This window comes from Oncorhynchus mykiss, chromosome 17 (genome assembly GCF_013265735.2).
Source record: "Oncorhynchus mykiss isolate Arlee chromosome 17, USDA_OmykA_1.1, whole genome shotgun sequence".
NCBI classification, from domain to species: Eukaryota; Metazoa; Chordata; class Actinopteri; order Salmoniformes; family Salmonidae; genus Oncorhynchus; species Oncorhynchus mykiss.
Genome location: NC_048581.1, coordinates 47,134,907 through 47,161,721, shown reverse-complemented (window position 1 = coordinate 47,161,721; position 26,815 = coordinate 47,134,907). Strand labels below are relative to the sequence as shown.

At 39.6% G+C, this 26,815-nt stretch overlaps 2 protein-coding genes across 2 annotated transcripts; one reads left to right on the top strand and one right to left on the bottom strand.

Moving 5' to 3' along the window:
• Window positions 1-815: 815 nt before the first annotated feature.
• Window positions 816-2,752, top strand: LOC110493982 (homeobox protein XHOX-7.1). The gene is made up of 2 exons (XM_021568626.2): window positions 816-1,340; window positions 1,713-2,752. Exons 1-2 carry the CDS (start codon window positions 842-844, stop codon window positions 2,129-2,131), a joined length of 918 nt encoding a protein of 305 aa, XP_021424301.1. The 5' UTR covers window positions 816-841; the 3' UTR covers window positions 2,132-2,752.
• Window positions 2,753-24,851: 22,099 nt separating this feature from the next.
• LOC110493981 lies at window positions 24,852-26,558 on the bottom strand. The gene is made up of 4 exons (XM_021568624.2): window positions 26,119-26,558; window positions 25,980-26,024; window positions 25,462-25,608; window positions 24,852-25,097 (listed from the first exon to the last, which is right to left on the bottom strand). Exons 1-4 carry the CDS (start codon window positions 26,422-26,424, stop codon window positions 24,993-24,995), a joined length of 603 nt encoding a protein of 200 aa, XP_021424299.1. The 5' UTR covers window positions 26,425-26,558; the 3' UTR covers window positions 24,852-24,992.
• Window positions 26,559-26,815: the final 257 nt, after the last annotated feature.

Here is a 26,815-nt window from a genome sequence, read left to right as displayed (position 1 = left end):
GTAGGTTAAATCGAACATAGGCTCCACGGTTGCCTCCATGACTCCAAATAATTTTAGACTTTAATGGATGTAGTCAAAGGGAAAGATCCCAGTGATCCCTCCCCCAAGCCCGATAATTACCCCTAAATGATTGCGAAGGCCTGTGTGTTTCAATATGATTAGAGCCCTGCAGCCATCAATAAAAATAGCTCTGCAAGAGGCCGATCACATAAACGAAGGCAGTAAACGTTAGGCAACATTCGAGAGTTTCTACCTTAACTGTTGAACGTAATAGCAAAATAAAGTCGTAAGACATATGATAAAGTAGTATAATAGTATAAATACCTATAGTAGCCTATATAATACTTTGATAATAATTTCAATTTAACATGACACTTATCACGTCCTCTGATAAACTAATTTTTGTGACAGCCCAAGCAGCAATTACACAGTTACTGATATACTACTGCAAGAATGCCACCACCACCACAGTAATAATAACAATAACACCAAATAAGATTGTTAATAATAATATTAATATTTTCTACATAAATGATTATATTGAAAGTAACAACATGTTTTAATTCCTGTTGCTAATTGAATGTCTACCATGCCCAATTTTTGCACAATGTTTGTTAATTTCAAGTTGTAAAATGTAGCCTAACATTGTTTACTTCGCCCTGCCAGTCAAATAGCCAAGCTTCTCATCACATCAGTTGTGGCTGAGATTCCTGCTCAACTGGAATCTCTATGTCCCACCCACCTCACTTCTGATTGGATGGTGGTGTCCCCACGCCTGCCTTATAGCACTGCTCACCAGTGTGTTCAGATAAACATGAGGATGCCATCAGCATAGGAGCACATGAGAAATTTCTGTCACTCTACTTTTCGATACTTCGAGTGTTTACCTCCAAGTGAAGGCCAAACCTGTATGGCCCCAACTATTACCATGTCAGCTTTATCCATTGGCTTGAAAACTGAAGACATTCATTCGCGTTCGGTTCTCGTTGGAAAAGGCGAGATGCAGACCAATCTGATCGTGATGGCCGAGGAGACAGCGATCAAGCCCAAAGTTGCGATTCTTCCCTTCAGCGTCGAGGCTCTGATGGCTGATAGGAAACCGAACAGAGACTTGACATCTCCAGAAAGGTCATCCATTGCGGGGACGTCCCAGGCGCTAGGCTCACGGATGGGCTCGCTTTCGAGCCTGGATAACTCGGTCCCCTCCTTGGCCATCGGGTCGCCGTTCTCGGTAGGCGACATTATGAACATGCAAGAGGACGCAATGGTTAAACCCGAGAGTCCAGAAAGTCAAGACCGAAATTCTTGGATACAGAGCCCTCGCTTTTCACCTACTCCACGTAAGTTTATTTTTTATTTTTAATTTCTATTGATCCTTCCATAATGCGTGAGTAAATTGGGTGAGAAGTTTTGTATGATTTAAAGCAACTTACTGATTGTGGGAATTTTAGTTTGCCATATATATTTGCAGTTTAAGCACCTAGTTGGGTATTTTATCACGTAGTATTTTCTAATGTCTCTGTTTTTACGAATTCATAGGCCTAGCCTAAATTGAAATTTTACTGCAGTTCCATGAAGTGTTTTGGATATAAACTATTTTAAAGTTTATGGGATTATTATGAATTCTACCCATCAAAACAACTTTAACTCATCCATGTCTGTCGATCTGAAAGTATGATTTTTGACGATGTTTTCTATCGTGGTTATTGCAGGAAGACTAAGTCCCCCCGCCTGTCCACTGAGAAAGCACAAGACCAATAGAAAGCCCCGGACCCCTTTCACCACGTCCCAGCTCCTGGCTCTGGAGAGGAAGTTTCGCCAGAAGCAGTACCTCTCCATCGCCGAGCGCGCAGAGTTCTCCAGCTCGCTCAACCTGACTGAGACCCAGGTGAAAATATGGTTTCAGAACAGACGAGCCAAAGCCAAGAGGCTCCAGGAGGCAGAACTGGAAAAACTAAAAATGGCAGCCAAGCCAATGCTGCCTCCGGCGTTCGGAATTTCCTTTCCGCTCGGTGCGCATGTCCCCTCGTCGTATGGAGGGTCGCACCACTTCCAGAGGCACTCCCTGCCGATGTCTCCCATGGGACTGTACGCTGCTCATGTCGGATACAGCATGTATCACCTCGCCTGACGTGAAGGAAGGACATATTCTATGCCATGTTGACTATGAAGTGCTTCAACATAAACCCACATCGCCAAAAGACTACCTGGTGTTGAATATCACGACTGGATAGTCATAAGTAAGGACTGCCTTGTAAAAGTGCAGTCTTCCTCGGTATGTCAAGTATAGTCATCTACTTCGCCATTAGTTTGATGCCATGGTTGATTATTGGGTCACTAAAGCTTAGCTAAGCTCTACCCGAGTCCACTACAAACTTAAACCATGCAAAAGTTTTACTCATTGGGTTTTGCACCAACACACATAAGACCCAAAAGGTAGGTTGGGCTCTCATCACTTCTGTGAACTGCTGTCACTGCAGACTAAGGATAACTAAGATGGTATATTTTTCACTTGCATTCATGTCAATGCGTAAAATAGTGGGTTACTTAATCCAATGTCAATTAATGCTCTTTGTTAAATTCGGAGAACCACAGCATTTTTTAAATATTATAACAACACTGTCTGTTGTTTGAATGATTCCCTTCGGAAGGGATTTGTGTACTGTAAACTACTGTATATTTGAAAAATACCCTCATTTATATTGAATATATTTGTGACATAAATTAACAATAAATGGTTTATTCTTTTTCATTAAGCAGTTGCTCATGTTGATTGGCAGTACACATGACTAGATTCAGTGCTTGGCTTGGGATGAGAGGTGCAGGAGCTGTCTTTTTTCAAATCGGTCCATTAGACTATTGTCACAGTAATCCCCAAATGACATTATGCTACAGAGACCTCTGATTGTTCACCGTTAAGTGTTCATACACATTTTGACAGATGGAATTTCATGACTTTTCCATGACTTTGAACCACATTTCCATTGGTGGCGTCTCTATTTAGCCAGTCTAGATTAGCCTGTATATAGACGTCATTTAAATTCAAACGTGCCAGCAGTTATTAAGTAGTGCCTATTAATTACATATTAGCTAAATGCAGGGATGACTTCACTGCTTTTAAAATTTGAATTTGCTGTTGACATTATGTTTTGTTACACTTTGTTGATTTTAGGCCAACTTCAGTTTCCATAATGTGTGATGTCAGCGTCAGAAAATATCGAGTTCAATGTTCAATGAGTGTAGACTACTTGAATAATGGTTGGCTACTTGAATAATATTTCTAATGGGAAAATGACTCAAATGCTGGGAAAATGTAGGAATAGTAGTCTATATTTCAGACCAATCTACTCTAAAATGTATTTCATTTTTCTATACAATAATTCAATCAACAAAACGTAGCCCTATATGTTTCTTCAAAAATTGTGCGACTTCATTCGAAGCTATTGTTTAATATACATAAAAACAATTTAAGCAGGACTTTAGCCTGATATTTCCGGTTGGACTATCACTGTGGAAAAGTAGCCTAATAAAAAAATAAGCCTTTTGTACTTTTAAAAGGCAGAAACCTTGGAAATAAACGCACACAGAGGCGTCGACAGAATACGCAAATTGCATGCATGCTTTGTCTGTGTGACCATAAGGGAAGCCAGTTTAAAATATCTTTCACCCACGTTTTTTGTTGTCTGTGTAACCATAGGGGTAGCCAGTTTAAAATCTATTTCACCCACATTTTTGTAGGCCTAATTGTGAAAGAGCAGCCGTTTCTTGAACATTGCAGTCAGTGTAAGTGTAACAGCTATGAATTAGACCTGTCAAATGTCATTTCGCTGAGCAAAACGCGGAATATATTTCTACAGCTGTTGCCCATTGCTTTCAAATAACTCACCCAGATTTTGTTGGCGCCAGGAGAGCTCAGTGAGGACCAACATCTACAACCATCAGTTGTGCAGACTTCAAAACACTCCGGCAAATTAGAGATTGAGTCTATAGGGCTCAATTGCCTGTCGGCCTAAACGATTTGGTGGAATGTCATTACCGACTATAATTGGACAGGTGACACCTACATTGTGGAGAAGCCACTTCTACGGTGTTAGCAGACGTGTGTCACTCGACACATGAATGCAGGTTACTTGACATTCTTCAGTTGGGCACAGAGAGAAAATATTTTTGAAACCTAACAAAGTCCATGTCAATTGTTGTAATGATGAAGACTTGTAGCAAAATAGGAAAATAATATGGGCAAATTACTACCCGCTCCCAAATTAAGGCTGCTTTTAACCGGTCATGCCATCCAGGCAGGGGTTAAATTAGAGTAAAATAATTGCTATAATGAGCAGAGGCAATCTTCCGCAGACGAACGCTGGCTCCAGTGAGGCTATAGCTTCAGGCAAGGCAGAACTTTTATCATTCCTAAAATGTCAATGAGGGACTGGCAACGTGCAACAGTTTTCTTCCCTCGCATTTCCTTTCCTTTCCACCATTCACGCGAATGTATTGGGCGCGTTTGAGTGGTTAGGCTAAAGCAAACCGACTGAAGACGAATGAGTGAAGTCGCGGTGGTGCATCTGCAACAGCCTAAAGTCGGACACCAATGTGGTTTTCCAACAGCAAGGCTTAGATCAACATGGCAGTGTTGCTATTGTTTATGCAAGTGTGTCTTTATAATGTTGAAATAAACATGTCTACAACCACCATATCACATCCTCACAAACTGAAATCATGTGTGTAGATTGCACAATTAATTAGTGAGAGAGAGCCTCAAATATCACATTAATTTGTATACCCACTGAGTACACGAATCAAGGCAAAGTTGATTCCTAGTTCAGTCATCTTTTTGGTCACATTTGCATTGGTCAAACAAAAACATCATAATAATTGGTTATAGTTTCCCACAATCCAGGCAATGGCTGCAGGATGAAGTTGGCAAATAGCAACTGCAGACACTTGCAGTCAACTACAGTCAAAACTTCATGACATTTGATCCCGTGATTTTTGTAAAGTTCATGCAGTCGACTAGGTGCAAGTCGGATAATTTGTATTCCCTTAATGCAACACACTTTGAAAAGGTCACCAACTTGACAAAAGTGAATTGCTTAAACGCGCCCAATGTAAACAAGGCTGGGCGAAAAAAATATGATTTCGCCGGATAAACAACAATAGATTTATAGGCTACAGCTTTTATGTTATGGTGAAGTTGAATTGCACCGAGGTTCGCTGGAAGATAATAGGTTATATGCCTGCACAGCACTGCCCTACCATAGGCAGTCAAAAGATAGTTTTTCTGCGATGTGCAGGCTTTTAACGTGCGTTGTGGCGAGTCCCTCGACGCTCAATTTCACCCAGTAGGCATCAATTAATAAATAAGTAATGACAATAAGTTGAGAAATCACACGGATGAACGCTCTGTCTGAATGGGAGAAAAAAACTTCACACAAAAGAGCCAAAGGGGAGCTGTCGGTTCTTTCAAGAAGATTGTCTTTCTTTCGTTTCCCCCTCTATCTTGCCTGAAGCCAAAAAGCAAACCAAACTCACTTGTTTATGTCTTCCAAAGGATCACAACGGGTAGGCCTACAGCGAGGAGAGAAACACCATTTCGTTTCTTGCCCCTCATAGGCATCAGACCCTACTGTCAAGGGACAAGGATGGCAATTATTTTAGTGCCTGTCTGCGATTGTGATAAAATAAACTCATACATAAATAAGTAGTCCTACATTGCATATGAAGTTATACAACACAGTTATACAATAGTATCGAGGCAGAAACAGGCAGCTTCCTCTGTTGACCTGAATTTATTTAAAACGGATCATATTTAGACTATTTTCTTAATGGAGTTGGCTATTGTTGATTATGCTTACTTCATTTTCAAATATTAAGCGGATCACTACACCGTGGTGTGTCATCAGAATATTATATTTAAACATTTTCTCTCACGATGCCACGTTTTTTGCTGTCTAATGTGTTTCAGAATTGACGCTGTTTGATGGGCTATGGACATTGCTGTCCAGGTCATTTCAATAACGCATATAGGCAAATACATATAGGCAATAGGTAAATTAACACCCTCATTAAAAACAAGTTTAACCATTTGATTATAAGCATTAGGCCTATAATGAGATATTTCCAATCCTTTATCAAAATATGAGCTAGGATATTATACCCTCAGGCTCATTCAAGCGGCTGACTATACTTTACTTGAGTGGCAGCGCAAGCAGTCCTATTATCCTCATACAGGCAATGTGTAACGTTTGTCAGGCGGCAGTTAGCCTATCTCTATAGCGGTTGAGAGCGTTGTACCAGTAACCGAAAGGTAGCTTGTTCAAATCCCCGAGCCGATAGATGAAACATCTGTCGATGTGCCCTTGAGCAAAGCACTTAGCCCTAATTGCTCCTGTGAGTCTCTCTGGACAAAGAGCGTCTGCTAGATGACTGAAATGTAGCTTTAATGTAAAAATGTCTGTGTCTGTAAAAAAATATATTGAGAAAATGATTGTTGAATTTACAAACAGTTTACTTATTTGGCTCAAAGTTGAGCATTCAAGTTGTCTAGCTAGCACAATACAAAAATACTGTTGCATGACCATGGGCTATGACATCCATCCAAATGGATTATTGCGATATGCGCATTGTATCAATAAATCATCACGAATAGCCACCAAAACTAGAATTGACCTAATTCAAACCTATAACGCAAGCAAAATTGCTCACATAAATTACGCTCTCACATAAAGGCCTATGTGTCCACCACACATTAAAATGGCCCTTATTGTAGGCTCGAATAATACAGTTATTATAACAAGGCCTATTCATATTTTCATCAGTCTTACTGTCGTTATTTTTGTAATGTATAGTTAGTTATTAGATATACAGTATATAGGCTATAGGAAATTGCCGTTAATGGAACAAACTGACGCTCGTTTGAATTAGATTATAACTGAGTCACACAACATTTTACAAATTGCATTAAAATGCCATGACTGTATTTTTCTTATGCTTGTAGCCTACAATACAATATAAGTCACTGAACCAGAATTTGTACAGTTTGATTGAATCAGTATTTTATGTAGTTACGCATAATCTGAGTCCACATATTGTAGAGGTTAATAACCTATACACGTTTCAAGGTCACATGCAAGATACAGCAGGTGTAAACCAGTACAGTGAAATGCTTAACGTCTGAGCTCTTTCCCAACAATGCACATTAAAGGTAGTAATATAGATACGAAAAACACGTGAAATTAGAGAATTTAAAAAAATGAACACGATAATGCAGTTACAGTGCCTTCAGAAAGTATTTATACTCTGTTTTTTTTCGCATTTTGTTGTGTTTTAGAGCCTGAATCTAAGAATTTAACATGTATTAAATATTTTCTTCTCTATCGCTCATCTACATACAAGACCCCATAATGACAAAGTGAAAACATGTTTTCAGAAATCTTAGTAAATTGATTGAAAATGAAGTACAGAAATATCCAATTAACATAAGTATTCCCAACCCTAAGTTAATACTTTGTAGACTCAACTTTGGCAGCGATTACAGCTGTGACTCTTTCTGGGTAAGTCTCTAAGAGCTTTCCACACCTGGATTGTGCAACATTTGCTCAGTATTATTTTCATAATTCTTCAAGCTCTTTTAAATTGGTTGCTGATCATTGCTAGGCAAGCATTTTCAGGTCTTGACATACATTTTCAAGTAGATTTAAGTCTAAACTGTAACTTGGTCACTCAGGAACATTCACTATCTTCTTGGCAAGCAACTCCAGCGTAGGTTTGGCCTTGTGTTTTAGGTTATTATCATGCTGAAAGGTGAATTCATCTCCCAGTGCCTGATGGAAAACAGACTGAACCAGGTTTTCCTCTAGGATTTTGTCTGTGCTTAGCTCCAGTCTGTTTCTTTTTTATCCTGAAAAACCTCCCAGTCCTTAACAATTACAAGCATACCCATAACATGATGTAGCCACCACTATGCTTGAAAATATGTGGAGTAGTACTCCACGTGTTTTATTGGATATGCCCCAAACACAAAACTTTGTATTCAGGACAAAACGTTTAGTGTCTTGTTGCAAACACAATGTATGTTTTGGAATATTTACATTCTGTATAGGCTTCCTTCTTTTCACTCTGTTTATTAGGTTAGTATTGAGGAGTAACTACAATGTTGTTGACCCATTCTCAGTTTCATCACAGCCATTAAACTCTGTAACTGTTTTAAAGTCACCATTGGTCTCATGATTAAATTCTTGAGCGGTTTCCTTCCCCTGTGGCAACTGAGTTAGGAAGGATGCCCATATCTTTGTAGTGACTGGTTGTATTGATACACCATCCAAATTCGAATAAATTACTTTACCATGCTCAAAGGGATACTCATTGTCGGCTTTTTTGTAAAAATATATTTTTTAAACTAAATCTACCAATAGGTGCCCTTCTTTGTGAGGCATTGGAAAACCTTACTCCCTGGTCTTTGAGGTTGAATCTGTGTTTGAAATTCATTGCTCGACTGAGGGACCTTAGAGATAATTGTATGTGTGGCGTACAGAGATGATGTAGTCGTTCAAAAATCATGTTAAACTCTATCATGCAACTTATTATGTAACATGTTAAACATTTTTTCCCCTGAACTTATTTAGGTTTGCCATAACAAAGGAGTCAAATACTTATTGACTCAAGACATTTCAGATTTTCATTTGAATTTAATTTGTTAAAATTTCAAAAGCCATAATTACACTTTGACATTATGGGGTATTGTGTGTAGGCCAGTGACAGCAAATCTCAATGTAATACATTTAAAATTGAGGCTGTATCAACAAAATGGGGTGTGAATACTTTCTGAAGGCACTGTATACTGTATCTACAGGTCTTATATACAGGGCAGTGCAGTGCCAGTACCATTATTACAATGTGCAGGTTTAGGCTAGTGGAGGGATTGATGAAAGAAGGTACATTTAGGTGTAAAAGTAGCTAGTAGTAGGGTTAATACTAACGGTAATCGTAATAAACAATATAGCAGCATCAAATTATAATATTATGCCATTTTTTATGCATAGGATTTTCAAGTAGTCTAAACTTTTATAAATTGTGTTTACACCTCCTGTTGAGTTTATTTGAAAATATTTGAAATTGCCTTGTAACTGTAGTAAAATGTAGGCCTACTTGTAGCCTATAATTACTATGTTAATAGGCTACTGGTATTTTCTACTACTACAATCCATTGCATTTAATTTTCATTATTGAGAACAATAAATCAACTGATAACAAATTTGGTAGCAAGCAGGGAGAATGTCAACAGTTACAGCAGTAGCAGTAATGATATATGTGTAAGTTTCTGCTTTTCTTTTCTTAGTCAACCTTGTGTGCCTTTTAGTTGTGTTCTTGAACGTAGCCCTGTTTCTTTGTGTTCTGGAACGTAGCCCTGTCTTTAATTTTTGTTCATTGATTTCACCTGTGTTCGTTTCTCACCTGGTCTCATCAGCTCCCTATTTTGTTGAGTTCTTTCTGTTTGTATGGTTGTGAGGTATTGTTTGTTTTTGACTGCCTACCTGTGTTTGACCATTGCCTGCGACCACGATTCCCGCCTTCTGTGAAGGCTTAATAAACATCTGCCGTGCTCTGCGCGTGAATTTACACCTTTTTCTCCCTGAGTATTCATTACAATACGCAAGGACGTGAAATGTCCCTCCATGGAACACAAAACACAACACAGATGGAAATATGATGTCCGTTGCGCAGAATGCAGGATTTAGTTGAGATTGAAGACACCTTTAAGACACTTCCTGAACGTCAGTCAAAATACTATTGCCATCATGTAATGGAATGTGAAAATGAAATTTACTCCATTTAAAAAATATTACAAATTCTAAAGAAGTGGGCATTATTTAACAACTGTGTTATACAGTTAGACCACATAGCAAGATTTCCCCCTAGCTACCAAAATGTATTGGAATGGACCTTCACGTCAAGATCACCTCTAGTTATCCATTTCCAAACATTCTGTCTGAATCAGACAAAAGTATCTCCAGACGAAATGGAAAAAAATAACTCTTAGGTCAGAAGAGGCTAACTCGCGATTGATGGTGTTTTCTGAAGCAGCATAACTAGCATTAGATTACTTGATTAGGCAGGGTTTCCCAAACCCGGTCCTGGAACCAACCCTGGGTGCATGTTTTGGGTTTTTGCCCTAACACTACACAGCTGATTCAAATAATCAAAGCTTGATGATGAGTTATGTAGTGCTAGGGCAAAAACCCAAATCGTGCACCCAGGGTTAGCCCCCAGGACCACGTTTGAGAAACCCTGGATTAGGAGTGGAGCACACTTTTCTGTTTCCTTGTGTGATAACTTCAGGCATCCACCAGGGGTCAGGAGTGTCTTCTGTGTCATGACTGGGTATGAATGGGAAAGGGAAAATGCTGACAGGGAAATGAGAACAGTTGTTCTATGATCTTGTACTAAACCAAATTATGAAAGTCAAATAAACCAAATTATTATGCTCTACAAAACACGGAAATGTCCTTCAAGTAATTCTAAAGCATCTGTATGAGAAGTACGAACAGAATGTTCCCTGAGTGCCATAAGCATTATACACTGGTGGTAATATGCACTGTAAAACATGCTGTAAATATTCATAATAGTTCAGGGCTCCTTAAACTATATGAATGTATAAATAGCTATAATGCATTTATAAGGCAGTACAACATGTCTCATTGAAACTGTAATATTCTAAACCTAATGTTCTCTAAATTCTCTGAAAATGTGACAAATACAGTGCCTTGCGAAAGTATTCGGCTCCCTTGAACTTTGCGACCTTTTGCCACATTTCAGGCTTCAAACATAAAGATATAAAACTGTATTTTTTTGTGAAGAATCAACAACAAGTGGGACACAATCATGAAGTAGAACGACATTTATTGGATATTTCAAACTTTTTTAACAAATCAAAAACTGAAAAATTGGGCGTGCAAAATTATTCAGCCCCCTTAAGTTAATACTTTGTAGCGCCACCTTTTGCTGCGATTACAGCTGTAAGTCGCTTGGGGTATGTCTCTATCAGTTTTGCACATCGAGAGACTGACATTTTTTCCCATTCCTCCTTGCAAAACAGCTCGAGCTCAGTGAGGTTGGATGGAGAGCATTTGTGAACAGCAGTTTTCAGTTCTTTCCACAGATTCTCGATTGGATTCAGGTCTGGACTTTGACTTGGCCATTCTAACACCTGGATATGTTTATTTTTGAACCATTCCATTGTAGATTTTGCTTTATGTTTTGGATCATTGTCTTGTTGGAAGACAAATCTCCGTCCCAGTCTCAGGTCTTTTGCAGACTCCATCAGGTTTTCTTCCAGAATGGTCCTGTATTTGGCTCCATCCATCTTCCCATCAATTTGAACCATCTTTCCTGTCCCTGCTGAAGAAAAGCAGGCCCAAACCATGATGCTGCCACCACCATGTTTGACAGTGGGTATGGTGTGTTCAGGGTGATGAGCTGTGTTGCTTTTAGGCCAAACATAACGTTTTGCATTGTTGCCAAAAAGTTCAATTTTGGTTTCATCTGACCAGAGCACCTTCTTCCACATGTTTGGTGTGTCTCCCAGGTGGCTTGTGGCAAACTTTAAACGACACTTTTTATGGATATCTTTAAGAAATGGCTTTCTTCTTGCCACTCTTCCATAAAGGCCAGATTTGTGCAATATACGACTGATTGTTGTCCTATGGACAGAGTCTCCCACCTCAGCTGTAGATCTCTGCAGTTCATCCAGAGTGATCATGGGCCTCTTGGCTGCATCTCTGATCAGTCTTCTCCTTGTATGAGCTGAACGTTTAGAGGGACGGCCAGGTCTTGGTAGATTTGCAGTGGTCTGATACTCCTTCCATTTCAATATTATCGCTTGCACAGTGCTCCTTGGGATGTTTAAAGCTTGGGAAATCTTTTTGTATCCAAATCCGGCTTTTAACTTCTTCACAACAGTATCTCGGACCTGCCTGGTGTGTTCCTTGTTCTTCATGATGCTCTCTGCGCTTTTAATGGACCTCTGAGACTATCACAGTGCAGGTGCATTTACACGGAGACTTGATTACACACAGGTGGATTGTATTTATCATCATTAGTCATTTAGGTCAACAATTGGATCATTCAGAGATCCTCACTGAACTTCTGGAGAGAGTTTGCTGCACTGAAAGTAAAGGGGCTGAATAATTTTGCACGCCCAATTTTTCAGTTTTTGATTTGTTAAAAAAGTTTGAAATATCCAATAAATGTCGTTCCACTTCATGATTGTGTCCCACTTGTTGTTGATTCTTCACAAAAAAATACAGTTTTATATCTTTATGTTTGAAGCCTGAAATGTGGCAAAAGGTCGCAAAGTTCAAGGGGGCCGAATACTTTCGCAAGGTACTGTATGTTTTAGAACATGGCTGAACAGCTCAGGCCCTGAGTCCTGCTGGTTTTAAGTTTATCTCACCCAGTCAACAGTTTTCTGTTCAAGTCTACTTTCAAGAGTCTTCAAAGGATATCCAAGTTCTTCATCAGCCAGAGCAACCCTGACCAACCCTGACTAACTCTGACCAACCCTGACCAACCCTGACCAAACCTGACCAACCCTGACTAACTCTGACCAACCCTGACCAACCCTGACCAACCCCGACCAACGCCGACCAACCCCGACCAACCCCGACCAACCCCGACCAACCCTGACCAACCCTGACTAACTCTGATACTGTACACATAACCCAACGCACTATTTCTCAAGAGTCAGCTCTCGCCATCCTGGATATTCTTCTGTGTAGATCAAATGCACTTCTGAAAGTACTGACCGGAAATCCACCATGGCTGGATTGATTGAATACTGTCCTCAGAGAATGGTCTTTGTCTGGAATTTGAACATTTTTTAGAAATATGTTCTCTCAGGCTGTTTATGCCATATCTGCAGGTGTCAACCCTGTTATTTCCAACACACTTCATTCGCTGCTTCCCGTTGTGCCCATGTGTACTTTGAACTTTAAAAAAAGTGAACTGTCTAATGATTGACATCAGAGACAAACTGTTGCATTATAACGTCACATCATGATAATCACATTGAATACAATTAAGCAAGTTAACATAAGAAAAGTGTGCAAGTTACATTATACTAATGATAAGAGGAACAAAAGCCTTTATTGGACATTGAATGTAATTTGGAGTACTGCTCAACTCGAAGAGGGTGGAGTACAACGAAACACAAATCTCTGTTTGTGGCCAAATTTGTCAGAGGGGTATAATTACGATTTCTGGCCAGTCATTTAGAACATTTTAAGGGAAATATTTTCTTATGTGAACTAATGAGGCAATATTTGTTTTTAAGACACAATAACATTGTAAATGTGATGGAAAACTGCCTGAAACCCTCATAAATGAAAGCATTAAAAGACACTACTTCGGCAAGCCTTAAATGTAAACAAACACGTTTCTGATCTTTCTTTTACAGACCAATTTAAATCAGCAAACCAGAGAATGATTTCTGCCACCCTTTGGCTAAATTACTGAGTTGTACAATGAGGCGCTTTGCATTTTTTTGTGCAATGTCACAGAACATAGAATTGCAGATTTATCTGCCCCCCTAATAGGTGTGAGTATTGGTTTGCGCTTTGGCTAAATGACACAAAATAGAAGTTGGATAAGGCAAGTATGTTACCCTGTAATGATTATCAATCAGCATTGCAATTATGCTATATTAATGTGAGGACATTGGACCTCCAAACAAGCCACATGTGGATGGTTAAAGATAAATTATATTTTTAATAAGGTTGCATGTTTTGCTAATGAAACTTCATTTCATTCTATTACAATGGAACAGACGCTCAATGTTTGTGTGTTCTATCGTGTGGAAAATAAAGGAGAAAATATTAGAAACCTAACATTTCTGGCCTGTATGTTTTTTTTACATTCGCAGTCGGCGTTCCAATTCATCTCAAAGGTGTTCGATGGGGTAGAGGTCAGGGCTCTGTGCAGGCCGGTCAAGTTCTTCCACACTGACCTCAACAAATCATTTCTGTATGTACCTTGCTTTGTGCAAGGGGGCATTGTCATGCTGAAACGAGAAAGTTGCCACAGACTGTTGCCTCAAAGTTGGAAGCACAGAATCGTCTAAAATGTCATTGTATGCTGTAGCATTGAGATTTCCATACACTAAGGTGCCTAGCCTGAACTATGAAAAACAGCCCCATCCCATTATTCCTCCTCCACTAAACTTTACAGTTGGCACTATGCATTCGGGCAGGTAGCGTGTTCCTGGCATCCGCCAAACCCAGATTCATCTGTTGCACTGCCAGATGGAGAAGCGTGATTCATCACTCCGGAGAACGTGTTTCCACTGCTCCAATGGTGGCAAGCTTTACACCACTCCAGCAGACGCTGGGCATTGGGCATGGTGATTTTAGGCTTGTGTGCAGCTGCTCGGCCATAAAAACCAAACTGACTTGTTGAAAAGGTGGCATCCTATGATGGTGCCACGTTGAAAGTCACTGAGCTCTTCAGTAAGGCCATTCTACTGCCAATGTTTGTCTATGGAGATTGCATGGCTGTTTGCACAATTTTATACACATATAGCAATGGGTGTGGCTGAAATAGCCAAATCCACTAATTTGAGGTGGTGTCCACATACTTTTGTATATATAGTGTATGCTACTGTATCACACTAGATACTTCTACCACATTGTCTCTGGTATAGGGTTCCTTCATTTAAAGCAATCTGGACAGTTGACCTAATTGGACTACAATATTCTGCGTAGGGGAGGTGTACGAACTGTGCTAACACACTGCTTTCGGAAAGTATACAGACCCCAAGACTTTTTCCACATTTTGTTGTGTTATAGCGTTATTCTAAAATGAATTCAAAGTTTTTTCTCCCTCACCGATCTAAAAGCAGTACTCCATAATGACAAAGCAAAATTTTGGGGGTTGAAATTTTGCACATTTATTAAAAATAAAATGGAAATATAGCATATACATAAGTATTCAGACCCTTTACTCAGTACTTTGTTGAAGCACCTTTGACAGCGATTACAGCCTTGAGGCTTCTTGGATACAACGCTATAAGCTTGGCAAATCTGTATTTGGGGAGTTTATCCCATTATTTTCTGCAGATCCTCTCAAGCTCTGTCAGGTTGGATGGGGAGCGTCGCTGCACAGCTATTTTCAGGTCTCTCCAGAGATGTTTGATCAGAGCTCTGGCTGGGCCAGTCAAGGACATTCAGTGACTTGTCCCGAATCCACTCCTGTGTTGTCTTGGCTGAGTGCTTAGGGTCGTTGTCCTGTCGGAAGGTGAACCTTCGCCCCAGTCAGGTCCTAAGCACTCTGGAGCAGGTTTTCATCAAGGATCTCTCTGTACTTTGCTCTGTTCATCTTTCCCTCGATTCTGACTAGTCTCCCAGTACCTGCCGCTGAAAAATATCCCCACAGCATGATGCTGCCATAACCATGCTTCCCCCTTAGGGGTGGTGCCATGTTTCCTCCAGATGTGACACTTGGCATTCTGGAAGGTTCTCGCATCTACACAGAAGAACTCTGGAGCTCTGTCAGAGTGACCATCGAGTTCTTGGTCACCTCCCTGACCAAGGCCCTTTTACCCCGATTGCTCAGTTTGGCTACACGTCCAGCTCTAGGAAGAGTCTTGGTGGTTCCAAACTTCTGCCATTTAAGAATGATGGAGGCCACTGTGTTCTTGGGGACCTTCAATGCTGCATAAATATTTTGGTACACTTCATCAGATCTGTGCCTCGACACAATCCAACTGTGGTTTTCACCAATCATATACAGTTGAAGTCGGAAGTTTACATACACCTTAGCCAAATACATTTACAAATACAACTCAGTTTTTCACAATTGCTGACATTCAATCCCAGTAAGAATTCCCTGTCTTAGGTCAGTTAGGATCACCACTTTATTTTAAGAATGTGAAATGTCAGAATAATAGTAGAGAGAATGATTTATTTCAGCTTTTATTTATTTCATCACATTCCCAGTGGGTCAGAAGTTTACATACACTCAATTAGCCCCTTAAGCCCCTTTCCCACAACTTTGGAAGCATACTTGGGGTCACTGTCCATTTGGAAGACCCATTTGCTACCAAACTCCCTGACTGATGTCTTGAGATGTAGCTTCAAAATATCCACATAATTTTCCTCCTCCTGCTGCCATCTATTTTGTGAAGTGCACCAGTCCCCTCCTGCAGCAAAGTACCCCCACAACATGATGATGCCACCCCCGTGCTTCACTGTTGGGATGGTGTTCTTCGGCTTGCAAGCCTCCCCCTTTTTCCTACAAACATAATGATGGTCATTATGGCAGAACAGTTCTATTTTTGTTTCATCAGACCAAAATGTATGATCTTTGTCCCTATGTGCAGTTGCAAACCGTAGTCTGGCTTATTTATGGCGGTTTAGGAGCAGTGGCTTCTTCCTTGCTGAGCGGCCTTTCAGGTTATGTCGATATAGGACTGTGGATATAGATACTTTTGTACCTGTTTCCTCCAGCATCTTCACAAGGTCTTTTGCTGTGGTTCTGGGATTGATTACGTTCATCTCTAGGAGACATTTGGAAATTGCTCCCAATGTTGAACCAGACTTGTGGAAGTCTACAATTTTCTTTCTGATGTCTTGGCTGATTTCTTTTGATATTCCCATGATGTCAAGCAAAGAGCGACTGAGTTTGAAGGTAGGCCTTGAAATACATCCACAGGTACACCTCCAATGGAATCAAATGATGTCAATTAGTCTATCAGAAGCTTCTAAAGCCATGACATAATTTTATGGAATTTTCTAAGCTTTTAAAAGGCACAGTAAACTTGGTGTATGTAAACTTCTGGCCCACTGGAAGTGTGATACAGTGAATTATAAGTCAAATAATCTGTCTGTAAACAATTGTTGGAAAAATCACTTGTGTCATGCACAAAGTAGATGTACTAACCGACTTGCCAAATCTATAGTTTGTTAAAACCACTTTGGCTAGCGACCCACCTCAACAACATCTGGTGAAATTGCAGAGCGCCAAATTCAAATGACAGAAATAGTAATAATAAACATTCATGAAAATACAAGTGTTATACATCAGTTAAAAGATTAACTTCTTGTTAATCCAGCCGATTTGTCAGATTTCAAAAAGGCTTTACGGTGAAAGCATAACTTGCAATTTTCTGAGGACAGCGCCCCGCACACAAAAGCATACAAACATTTTCCAACCAAGCAGAGGAGTCACGAAAGTCAGAAATAGCAATAAAATAAATCACTTACCTTTGAAGATCTTCATCTGGTTGCAATCACAAAAGTCCCAGCTACATAACAAATGGTCCTTTTGTTCGATAAAGTCCTTCTTTATATCCCAAAAACTCTGTTTTGCTGAAGCGTTTTGTTCAGTAATCCACTGGCTCAAAGGCGGTCAAAACATGCAGACGAATACATTCTAATAGTAAAGTTCGTCGAAACATGTCAAATGATGTTCATAACTAATCTCAGGGTGTCAATAATCTAAATAATCAATAATATTTCAACCGGACAATAGCTTATTCAATAGAAAGGAAAAAGAACGAAGGGCACGAAAACCAGTACTGCATGATTCCATAGACCCCTGACCAAAAGGTATTTTTCTTCGTAATTTTTCAGAAAACAAGCCTGAAACCATGTCTAAAGACTGTTGACATCTAGTGGAAGCCATAGGAACTGCAATCTGGGCCCTAACCAATTACATAGACAATAGGCATTCAAAAACCACTCAATAGGCATTCAGAAACCACTCACATCAAAAAAATCCCACTTCCTGGATGGATTTTCCTCTGGTTTTTGCCTGCCATATTAGTTCTGTTATACTCACGGACATTATATTAACAGTGTTAGAAATTTCAGAGGGTTTTCTATCCAATGCTACCAAGTATATGCATATCCTAGCTTCTGGGCCTGAGTAACAGGCAGTTTACTTTGGGCACGTCAGTCATCTGAAATTCAGACCAAAAACCAGTATGCCAAAGAGGTTAACACGAAATTTGTGGAGTGGTTGAAAAACGAGTTTTAATGACTCCAACCTAAGTGTATGTAAACTTCCGACTTCAACTGTAGATCCTTGTTGCAGACCGATTTACACAAAGCTAACCAAAAACGATGACAAACAATAGCCTACGTCAGTGGAGAAAGAAATGAAAGAAAAGTTAGCCACTGCATTTAAACAAACAGTAAGTATTTTAGAAATACAACATTGGTGAAGTTACTTGATGGTTGCCTTGGACCCCCAAAGCCTCTCCAAACATAAACCATCTGAAAACAACTGAAATCAAAACAGCATTACAGTAGAGGCATAACTTTACAAAAACATTTGTGAACTTAATTGTCAAATATAAAAACACTGATAACCAAACTCAACACACATACTGTACCTTCTCTGCATGGTCACAAAATGGTTATCCTCAAAGAAGTACAACTGTGCAGCAAAGACACAGCATACACAACATATGACATTCAGAATAAAGCACACCTACACAGGTCAGTTTTACAAATATATTTTTTCTACCTATCCCACCCCAACTAGGGTCCTTTGAGAAATAGAAGAAGAAGAAGCCACCTATCTTGCCACAACCGGGTCCAATAGCTCTATCCCAAGACCCAACTTTAACCTACCAATTTTCTTCCTCGAAGTCCCCACACACGGTCCATTTCTTTCCTTGAAGCACGTTTTATTAGCCAGATAATGGTAATTTTGCGCAAAAAAAACCCAAGTTAGACAGGCCCACTGGACTAAAAATGGACCAGCTCATCTGGAATTTGTCCGAAATGCCAGATGGCCAGTTTACTTCTCGTGTAGTACAGGTGACACTGCAATTAGACAACTCTAGTAACAACATTATATAGTCAAATACTGTAATACTTCAGCTTCCCAGCAGAGGGTAGGGCAGCATAATCAAAATATTTTGAATGGTGGAGAAAGCCATTACGGGTTGTAATACTGGGTGTCTGTATTTGAAGTATGAATTTATCTATTTGTGAATTATAATTGTATCTATAGTTCCTCATCTTCACTTTCAATAGTGCTGCTTGAGTCTTCCTCAATACTTATTCATGCGCAAGATTTATGTATTCTTAAGTATCAAATATGTCAAAAAAGTATCATACATTTGCCCAGTTTCCCTTTGGAACAAATGTAATATGCAACTGGTAAAGAAGATACAGTGGATTTTGCTTTACAACAGCTGACAAGCAATATCAGTTTACAAAATCACCTAGATTTCAAGGGACTAGCAAGAAAGAGAATGAGCAATAGGTTACGGTTTGCAGAGATATCATGCCCATATTAGGCACAGGGGCACGTGCCCCCTCAGATTTGTCCTGTTTAAAAAAATTAAATACAAAACATACTACCAGCCATTAGATACCAAGAAGCCATTTCAGGCTATTAATCACGTTAGAGTAGCTAGCTTGTTTAACTACCTTAGCTGGCATGCCTGCTGGCAAGTTTGGTAGAGTTTAGAAAAGCAAGCAATAACTAAATGTACTGAATGAGACTCATATTCCTTTCAATCATTTATCTAGAATTTAGCAGAGATGCGGAGAAGCTTCTTAGTTTCTTTAAAAACAATAACCACCAGTCAGAAAGATACAGACAGCTCAAGAGGTATGTTTAGATATGCAGAAAAAAATTATCTAATTTTGTTTTATTTTACATAGAATTAAGCATAATGATTAATGCTCTAGATTTCGGGTAAAAGCATTTGCAGGCTTTGGAAAAATGCGAAGTTCTCCAATTTAAGGACGTGGGCAGAGACCCTCCAGACCAACCCCAGAAATTATGACGTACTTTTCGCCCCCTCACATTGGGGTAAGTGACGCCCCTGATGGTTTGCATAAGATCTAGATTTCCAGTGTTGGGGAGCAGTAAACTACAAATAGTAATTTAACTATATTTTGCAGTAGCTTGGTGGTAGTTGAACTAAAATCTAGGTAGTGTTTCCAGTAGTTAACTACATTTTTCAGTAGCTTGGTGGTAGTTGAACTAAAGTCTAATCTAGGTAGTGTTTCCAATAGTCATCGATAAAAGATTGTACTGTGCAGCCGTCTTCATCGACTTGGCCAAGTCTTTCGACTCTGTCAATCAACATATTCTTATCGGCAGACTCAACAACCTTGGTTTCTCAAATGACTGCCTCGCCTGGTTCACCAACTACTTCTCAGACAGAGTTCACTGTGTCAAATCGGAGGGCCTGTTGTCTGGACCTCTAGCAGTCTCTATGGGGGTACCACAGGGTTCAATTCTCGGGCCGACTCTTTTCTCTGTATATATCAACGATGTCGCTCTTGCTGCGGGTGATTCCCTGATCCGCCTCTACTCAGACGACACCATTCTGTATACATCTGGCCCTTCTTTGGACACTGTTGTCATGACGTTGGCCTCTTTGGGTATAGCAACCCCATCCCCCTCTCCCTGCCTCCCCCTTGCCTCCTTCAACTAGGCTGCTGTGGTCAGAGGTCGTAAATTCCTGAGAAGACCCTGCCACATGGTCACATAGTAGAGAGAGAGTAAATTTCCATAGAGGACAAAGGAAATCCTTCCACCTCACAGAACTTGAGGTACAAACAAATGTCATGTTCCGGAGAAAGTATAAAAGATCGGTAAAGAATCCAGCTACGAACCGGTCCGTTTGTCACAACTTGGGGAAGCTCATTGGAGACGGTGTGGCCACATTACCATAACGCTGTTTATATAGCCTCAGATATGAGGTTTACATCTAATTGTTGTATAAGATGAATGAGTGAGTATGATACTGTTTGTAGAATTGTGTAATATGATTTTGGACTGTTTAATGATGAAAAATACAATTCCCTTTTGATTTGAACTAAATCAGAGGATCAGAGGAGCCCAGTTAGGGTCAGACATCCTGGGACAGCCCTCTTTGACCCTTCTGAATAAAACCCCCACTCGGGTTTTCGATCAGCAGACCGTGCTTACCTCAATTACGAGATGGCTAAAGGTTGCAGACCATGTTTTTCTTGATTAGGAGGACAAAGGTTGTAGACCATTGCTGAATCTTTTAACCATACCACGTGGTTAAACTCTTAGACTATCGATACCGACAGAATAAGAACAAGTCTTTGATATTAATTACTAGTCTGCAGCTAGGAATTCGGTATCATTGAACGCGAAGAACGACAACCGCAGAAACATCCATTCTATAACGAATGTCACTCTGAACAATCCCCTCTAACCACAACCTAGAGAGAGATGGAGAGAGACGGACAATTCTACAAAAGAAATGAACTTTTCACCAGCGATCAAGACGACACACTGAGCATAAATATTATATATTGATTGCAATTGTTCCCAAATGAGTGAGCGTTCATGTGCAAAGGATTAGTATTTCAATTGCTATAATTATCACTCTGTAGTGACTTCTTAGTCGACCCCCACTTCCCCTTTTGTCTAACAAGCCGCCATGTCGGTTTAGCCCACTAGGGCACATTCTCCTATCATTTCATGTAACCACATTTACCTTGTTTGTTTATGCATTTCTGTGAACTACTTAGTTAATAATAAATAAATGATTTAAGACAATTGATGTATGGATGACTCATAGTGAAGTTTGGGTTCGTGCAGATAACCAACAATTTACGACGTTTGGAATGAGACGAACGAGAGGTAAAGTAAACAATTCATTAATTCAAAGACTAATTGATCAGATAAAATATCTGAAAAGTTATTTTAGGAAATGATAACTTTGTAATCTGAATATTTTTCCTTGGTGCCCCGACTTCCTAATAATTACGGTTACATAATTAATCAGTCTAATCGTGTAATACTTAATTACAGAGAATCTTTGATAAAAACTACAAGTCTTCAGTTAATGACAGTAAAGACACAACACTGTGTTAACAAACTTCCAAACGAGCTTCAATGCTATACATCACTCCTTCCGTGGCCTCCAACTGCTCCTAAACGCTAGTAAAACTAAATGCATGTTTTTCAACTGTTCGCTGCCCGCACCTCGACTTTGGTGACGTCATTTACAAAATAGCCTCCAACACTCTACTCAGCAAACTGGATGTAGTCTATCACAGTGCCATCTGTTTTGTCACCAAAGCCCCATATACCACCCACCACTGCAACCTGTATGCTCTAGTCGGCTGGCCCTCGCTCCATATTCGTTGCCAGACCCACTGGCTCCAGGTCATCTAGAAGTCTGTGCTAGGTAAAGCTTTGCCTTATCTCAGCTCACTGGTCACCATAGCAGCACCCACCCACAGCACGAATCTAGATAGTGTTTTCAATAGTTAACTACATTTCTTTGCGTGTAGCTAACTACTTTACTGGGCAATAATTTCCTGGTCATCCCCAAAGCCAACTCCTCCTTTGGCCACCTTTCCTTCCATTAGTCTGCTGCCAATAACTGGAACGAATTGCAAAAATCGCTGAAGCCTTAAATTTCCCTCACTAACTTTAAACATCAGCTATCTGAGCAGCTAACCGATCGCTGCAGCTGTACATAGCCCATCTGTAAATAGCCCATTCAATCTACCTACCTCATCCCCATATTGTTTTTATTTACTTTTCTGCTCTTTTGCACACCAGTATTTCTACTTGCACATCATTATCTGCACATCTATCACTCCAGTGTTAATTTGCTAACTTGTAATTACTTGCTACTATTGGCCTATTTATTGCCTTACCTCCTCACGCCATTTGCACACACTGTATATAGACTTTCTTTTTTTCTATTGTGTTATTGACAGTACGCTCGTTTACTCCATGTGTAACTCTGTGTTGTTGTTTGTGTTGCACTGCTTTGCTTTATCTTTGCCAGGTCGCAGTTGTAAATGAGAACTTATTCTCAACTAGCCTACCTGGTTAAATAAAGGTTAAATAAAAAATTGTAAAAAATTGTTAACTACATTTTGTAGTAGTTTGGTGGTAGTTGAACTACAGTTTAATCTAGCTAGTGCTTTCCGTAGTTGACTACATTTTGCAGTAGCTTGGTGGTAGTTGAACTAAAATCGAATCTAGATAGTGTTTTCAATAGTTAACTACATTTCTTTGCCGTGTAGCTAACTACTGTACTGGGCCATAATTTCCTTTATTCTTCGGCATCAGACCTGCCTAATTCTCACTTGAAACAGTTTTTGTGTTTAATAGGCTAATTTACATATTCTGTTGACATTTGACCTGAAAGTGATGTGTCTTGAAAGTTATAGTCTATGACATTTCAGATGTACATACTTTATGAACAATTTTCACGAAATAATTTGGATGTAGTGATCTACTTTTTCAAAGCTACTTCAGTTAAGTAAACTACTCTGAACAAAAATACAAACACAACATGTAAAGTGTTGGTCCCATGTTTCATGAGCTGAAATAAAAGATCTCAGAAATTTTACATATGCACAAAAAGTTATTTTGCTCACATCGCTGTCAGTGGCATTTCTTATTTGCCAAGATAATCCATCCACCTGAAAGGTGTGGCATATCAAGAAGCTGATTAAACAGCATGATCATTACACAGGTGCACCTTGTGCTAGAGACAATAAAAGGCCACCCTAAAATGTGCAGTTTTGTCACACAACACAATGCCACAGATGTATCAAGTTTTGAGGGAGTGTACAATTGGCATGCTGACTGTTGGAATGTCCACCAGAGCTGTTGCCAGAGAATTGAATGTTAATTTCTCTACCATAAGCCGCCTCCAACGTCATTTTAGAAAATTTGGCAGTTCGTCCAACCGCAGATCATGTGTATGGCGTCGTATGGGCGAGTGGTTTGCTGATGTCAACGTTGTGAACAGAGTACCACATCGTGGCGGTGGGGTTATGGTATGGGCAGGCATAAGCTACCGACAACAAACACAATTACATTTTATCGATGGCAATTTGAATGCACAAAGATACCGAGACAAAATCCTGAGACCTTTTTTTTAAAGGTCTCTGTGACCAACAGATGGACATCTGTATTCCCAGTCATGTGAAATCCATAGATTAGGGCCTAATGAATGCATTAAACTGACTGATTCCCTAATATTAACTGTAACTCAGTAAAACCTTAGAAATTGTTGCATGTTGCAAAAACAAAAACACACCTGGATTGGAACTGCCACTGCCAATCACAGATTACCAGTCCTGCATGTTACGCCCACTGCCACACCCAGCCAACATCTTTGCATGGCATTTCCTGTTTTCACTCACAATGCGAATTCAATATCAAAACTCACTCGATTGTCTTGCAATACTAAAAGAAAATCAATTGCGTTTGTGCTTGCTGCTCACACACCACATTTGAAAACTCACAGGCACCAAAAAGAGATATAGTTGTTTTATTACATACATATAAGTAATACACTACACAAACGTATATTGTACCAATTACATAGAAAATGCGATAATGATTAAGTTTAGCCTACATCAAAACAAGATACATAACTAAAGGTTAAAGAGTAGGCCTATTCATACAATCAAACAATCAGCATGAGGTAATCATTATTTTCTCAGGGGTGTACAGGCTGGGAACTAGGTATGTGTAAGCCTCAAGACAGCTTAGTAATACGAAGGGTTATGGAAACATACAACATATTTGGATAAATTAGGCATTCCCTTTCAAACAGTATGGTAAGTAAGCAGCGGTAAGCGAGGCTCACAAACATTTCTTATTGGTTTATTATTTTAAGGTTTTCATTGGAATGGCTGGTATTCAGCAAATTTCCTGTGGAAAGTTCTCCGCCACTTGGTGGAATGTAACCAGACACATGCCAACTAACATGAGACTTCACCATTAACATCAACTCTGTAGGCCACCACTACATTGGTTAGAAAATAAACCGTGTTGGCATGTTTTTCCACTAGAGTTGTGTGTTGTGTGTGATGTTATGTATGTGTGTGTGTATGTGATTTTGAGTGAAACAGGGTTTACATACCCTCACACATCCATTCCTGTGTGTGTGTGTGTGTGTGTGTGAGACGTGCGCTGTTTGCACATGTGAGCGTGAGTGTGTTTGTCTCTGGATGGGCTCATCTCTTCTCTTCCACCAGCAGCTGGAGCCTGTCCTCTCCGTAGCGAGGGGTACTCTGTCCAGTCTCAATGGCCTCACAGTCATCTGTGAAATACACTAGGTCCTGTGGGGAGGTCAAACAGTCAGACCTCGGCATACACAACATCTTCAACTGCAGAAAGTGGGTGAAAGGATGAGCAAAACTGGCGAAACGTCGGCAGACAAACTAAATGAGCAGAAGTAATCATTATCTTTTATATTGAATTGAACTCTGGGCTGTAATTCCCTAGCTTGGTTCCAGAAATCTCTTCAACTCATGTCATTGTCATTATAAGGGTTGGCATGGCAGAACAGATCTGGAAACAGACTAGTCATTTCCTGTACCACATACAGAATAGGCTATGACAGATATTTTATTTATTTTAATACTATTCTGGCTATGAGAGACAGCATGGTTCATTCTTCTGCATAGCTAAGCACACACATACCCGATAACAGATTCGGTTGATAATTGTGTACAGGTTGTTGACTTTGCGCTTCAACAACGCGATCCTGGGACGCTCTCTGCAGTACTGTGTAGGAAGGTTCTCCACAACATAGAGGAAGTCACGGAGCTTGGTCACGATGCACGAATTCTACAGGGAAATAACAAAGACATTGTATAACCTATAGCTCAATTAATATTATAATATATTGATTCAAAAGTTACACAGAAACAGTTGCAGATACTGGTGTACAACTGTTTTAGATTAATTTAAATTGATTGGCAGGTTATATTTTTCAACTTTGATATCGGCATCCAATCACATTACGGAATGCATGCATCTTCTCATCTACATCAAACATGCATATTGCATCACCAACACATTACAGTTAATGCGATATAACCCAATGAGACGTCAAATCAGATTCTGGTTCCCTCTGTCGACCTTTTCTTCAATACTGACTGGTATGAGGTCTGAGAATCAACATTTTGTTCAGATAAATTACATGGTGTTAAACTTACGTGCACATCCAGAAACATCTTGGGCAGAATCTCCACGCAGGTTTTCTACGGAATAAAACGTTTACATGAGAAAACGTTTAGATACATAAGAAAATAACTGTTTTTTTTATTATCAAAAAACGAAATTGAAATAGCTCACCGTGAGATGATAATTGTGTAGTTTTTCCAAAAGGTCCATTATTTCCTTGCTCAAGCCAAGCACTCGGGAATAGCATGTCGGTGGTGCACAATCTGCCAACCAAATAAAACTGAAGAAACACAAGAAAGGTGCGAGTCTCATCTTTCTACCCGTTGTTGCGTCGGTTAAAAAAAGTATTCTTCTGTAGAGGCAACTACGCTTGGGCTTTACAAAACGAGTGTGTTCTTTGTCGAGCAACTTTGCAGTTTGTAGTTGGGAGTGACAAAAAAAGAGATGGTGACGTCGAAGATTCACTAAGCGCAACATAACTGGAAATTAAACTTATTACGCGCTCCTGTGCATTTTGGAAACGTGACATTTCTTCCAGCTATCAACATCCTTCAGGATGACAACAAAGTGTATCATCCCATGCTGTAACAATCCACATGTCACTATCAAAATTAATTTAAGCACATGTTGGCAGTGGTGGAAAAAGTACCCAATTGTCATACTTAAGTAAAAGTAAATATACATTACTAGAAAATGACTCAAGTAAAAGTGAAAGTCACCCAGTAAAATACTACTTGAGTAAAAGTATAAAAGTTTTTGGTTTTAAATATACTTTAGTATAAAAATACATGTAGTTGCTAAAATATACTTAAGTATCAAACGTAAAAATATGAATAATAAAACATTCTTTATATTGAGCAAACCAGAT

Excerpts from the sequence above, each read along its gene's own strand:
- LOC110493982 (XM_021568626.2), top strand. The coding sequence starts at position 842 with ATGAGAAATTTCTGTCACTCTACTTTTCGATACTTCGAGTGTTTACCT. Across the intron at positions 1,341-1,712 it reads TCGCTTTTCACCTACTCCAC|GAAGACTAAGTCCCCCCGCC; the intron begins GTAAGTTTATTT and ends TGGTTATTGCAG.
- LOC110493981 (XM_021568624.2), bottom strand. The coding sequence starts at position 26,424 with ATGTTGCGCTTAGTGAATCTTCGACGTCACCATCTCTTTTTTTGTCAC. Across the intron at positions 25,609-25,979 it reads AGATGTTTCTGGATGTGCAC|AATTCGTGCATCGTGACCAA; the intron begins GTAAGTTTAACA and ends ATTTCCCTGTAG. Across the intron at positions 25,098-25,461 it reads TCAACCGAATCTGTTATCGG|GACCTAGTGTATTTCACAGA; the intron begins GTATGTGTGTGC and ends ACCTCCCCACAG.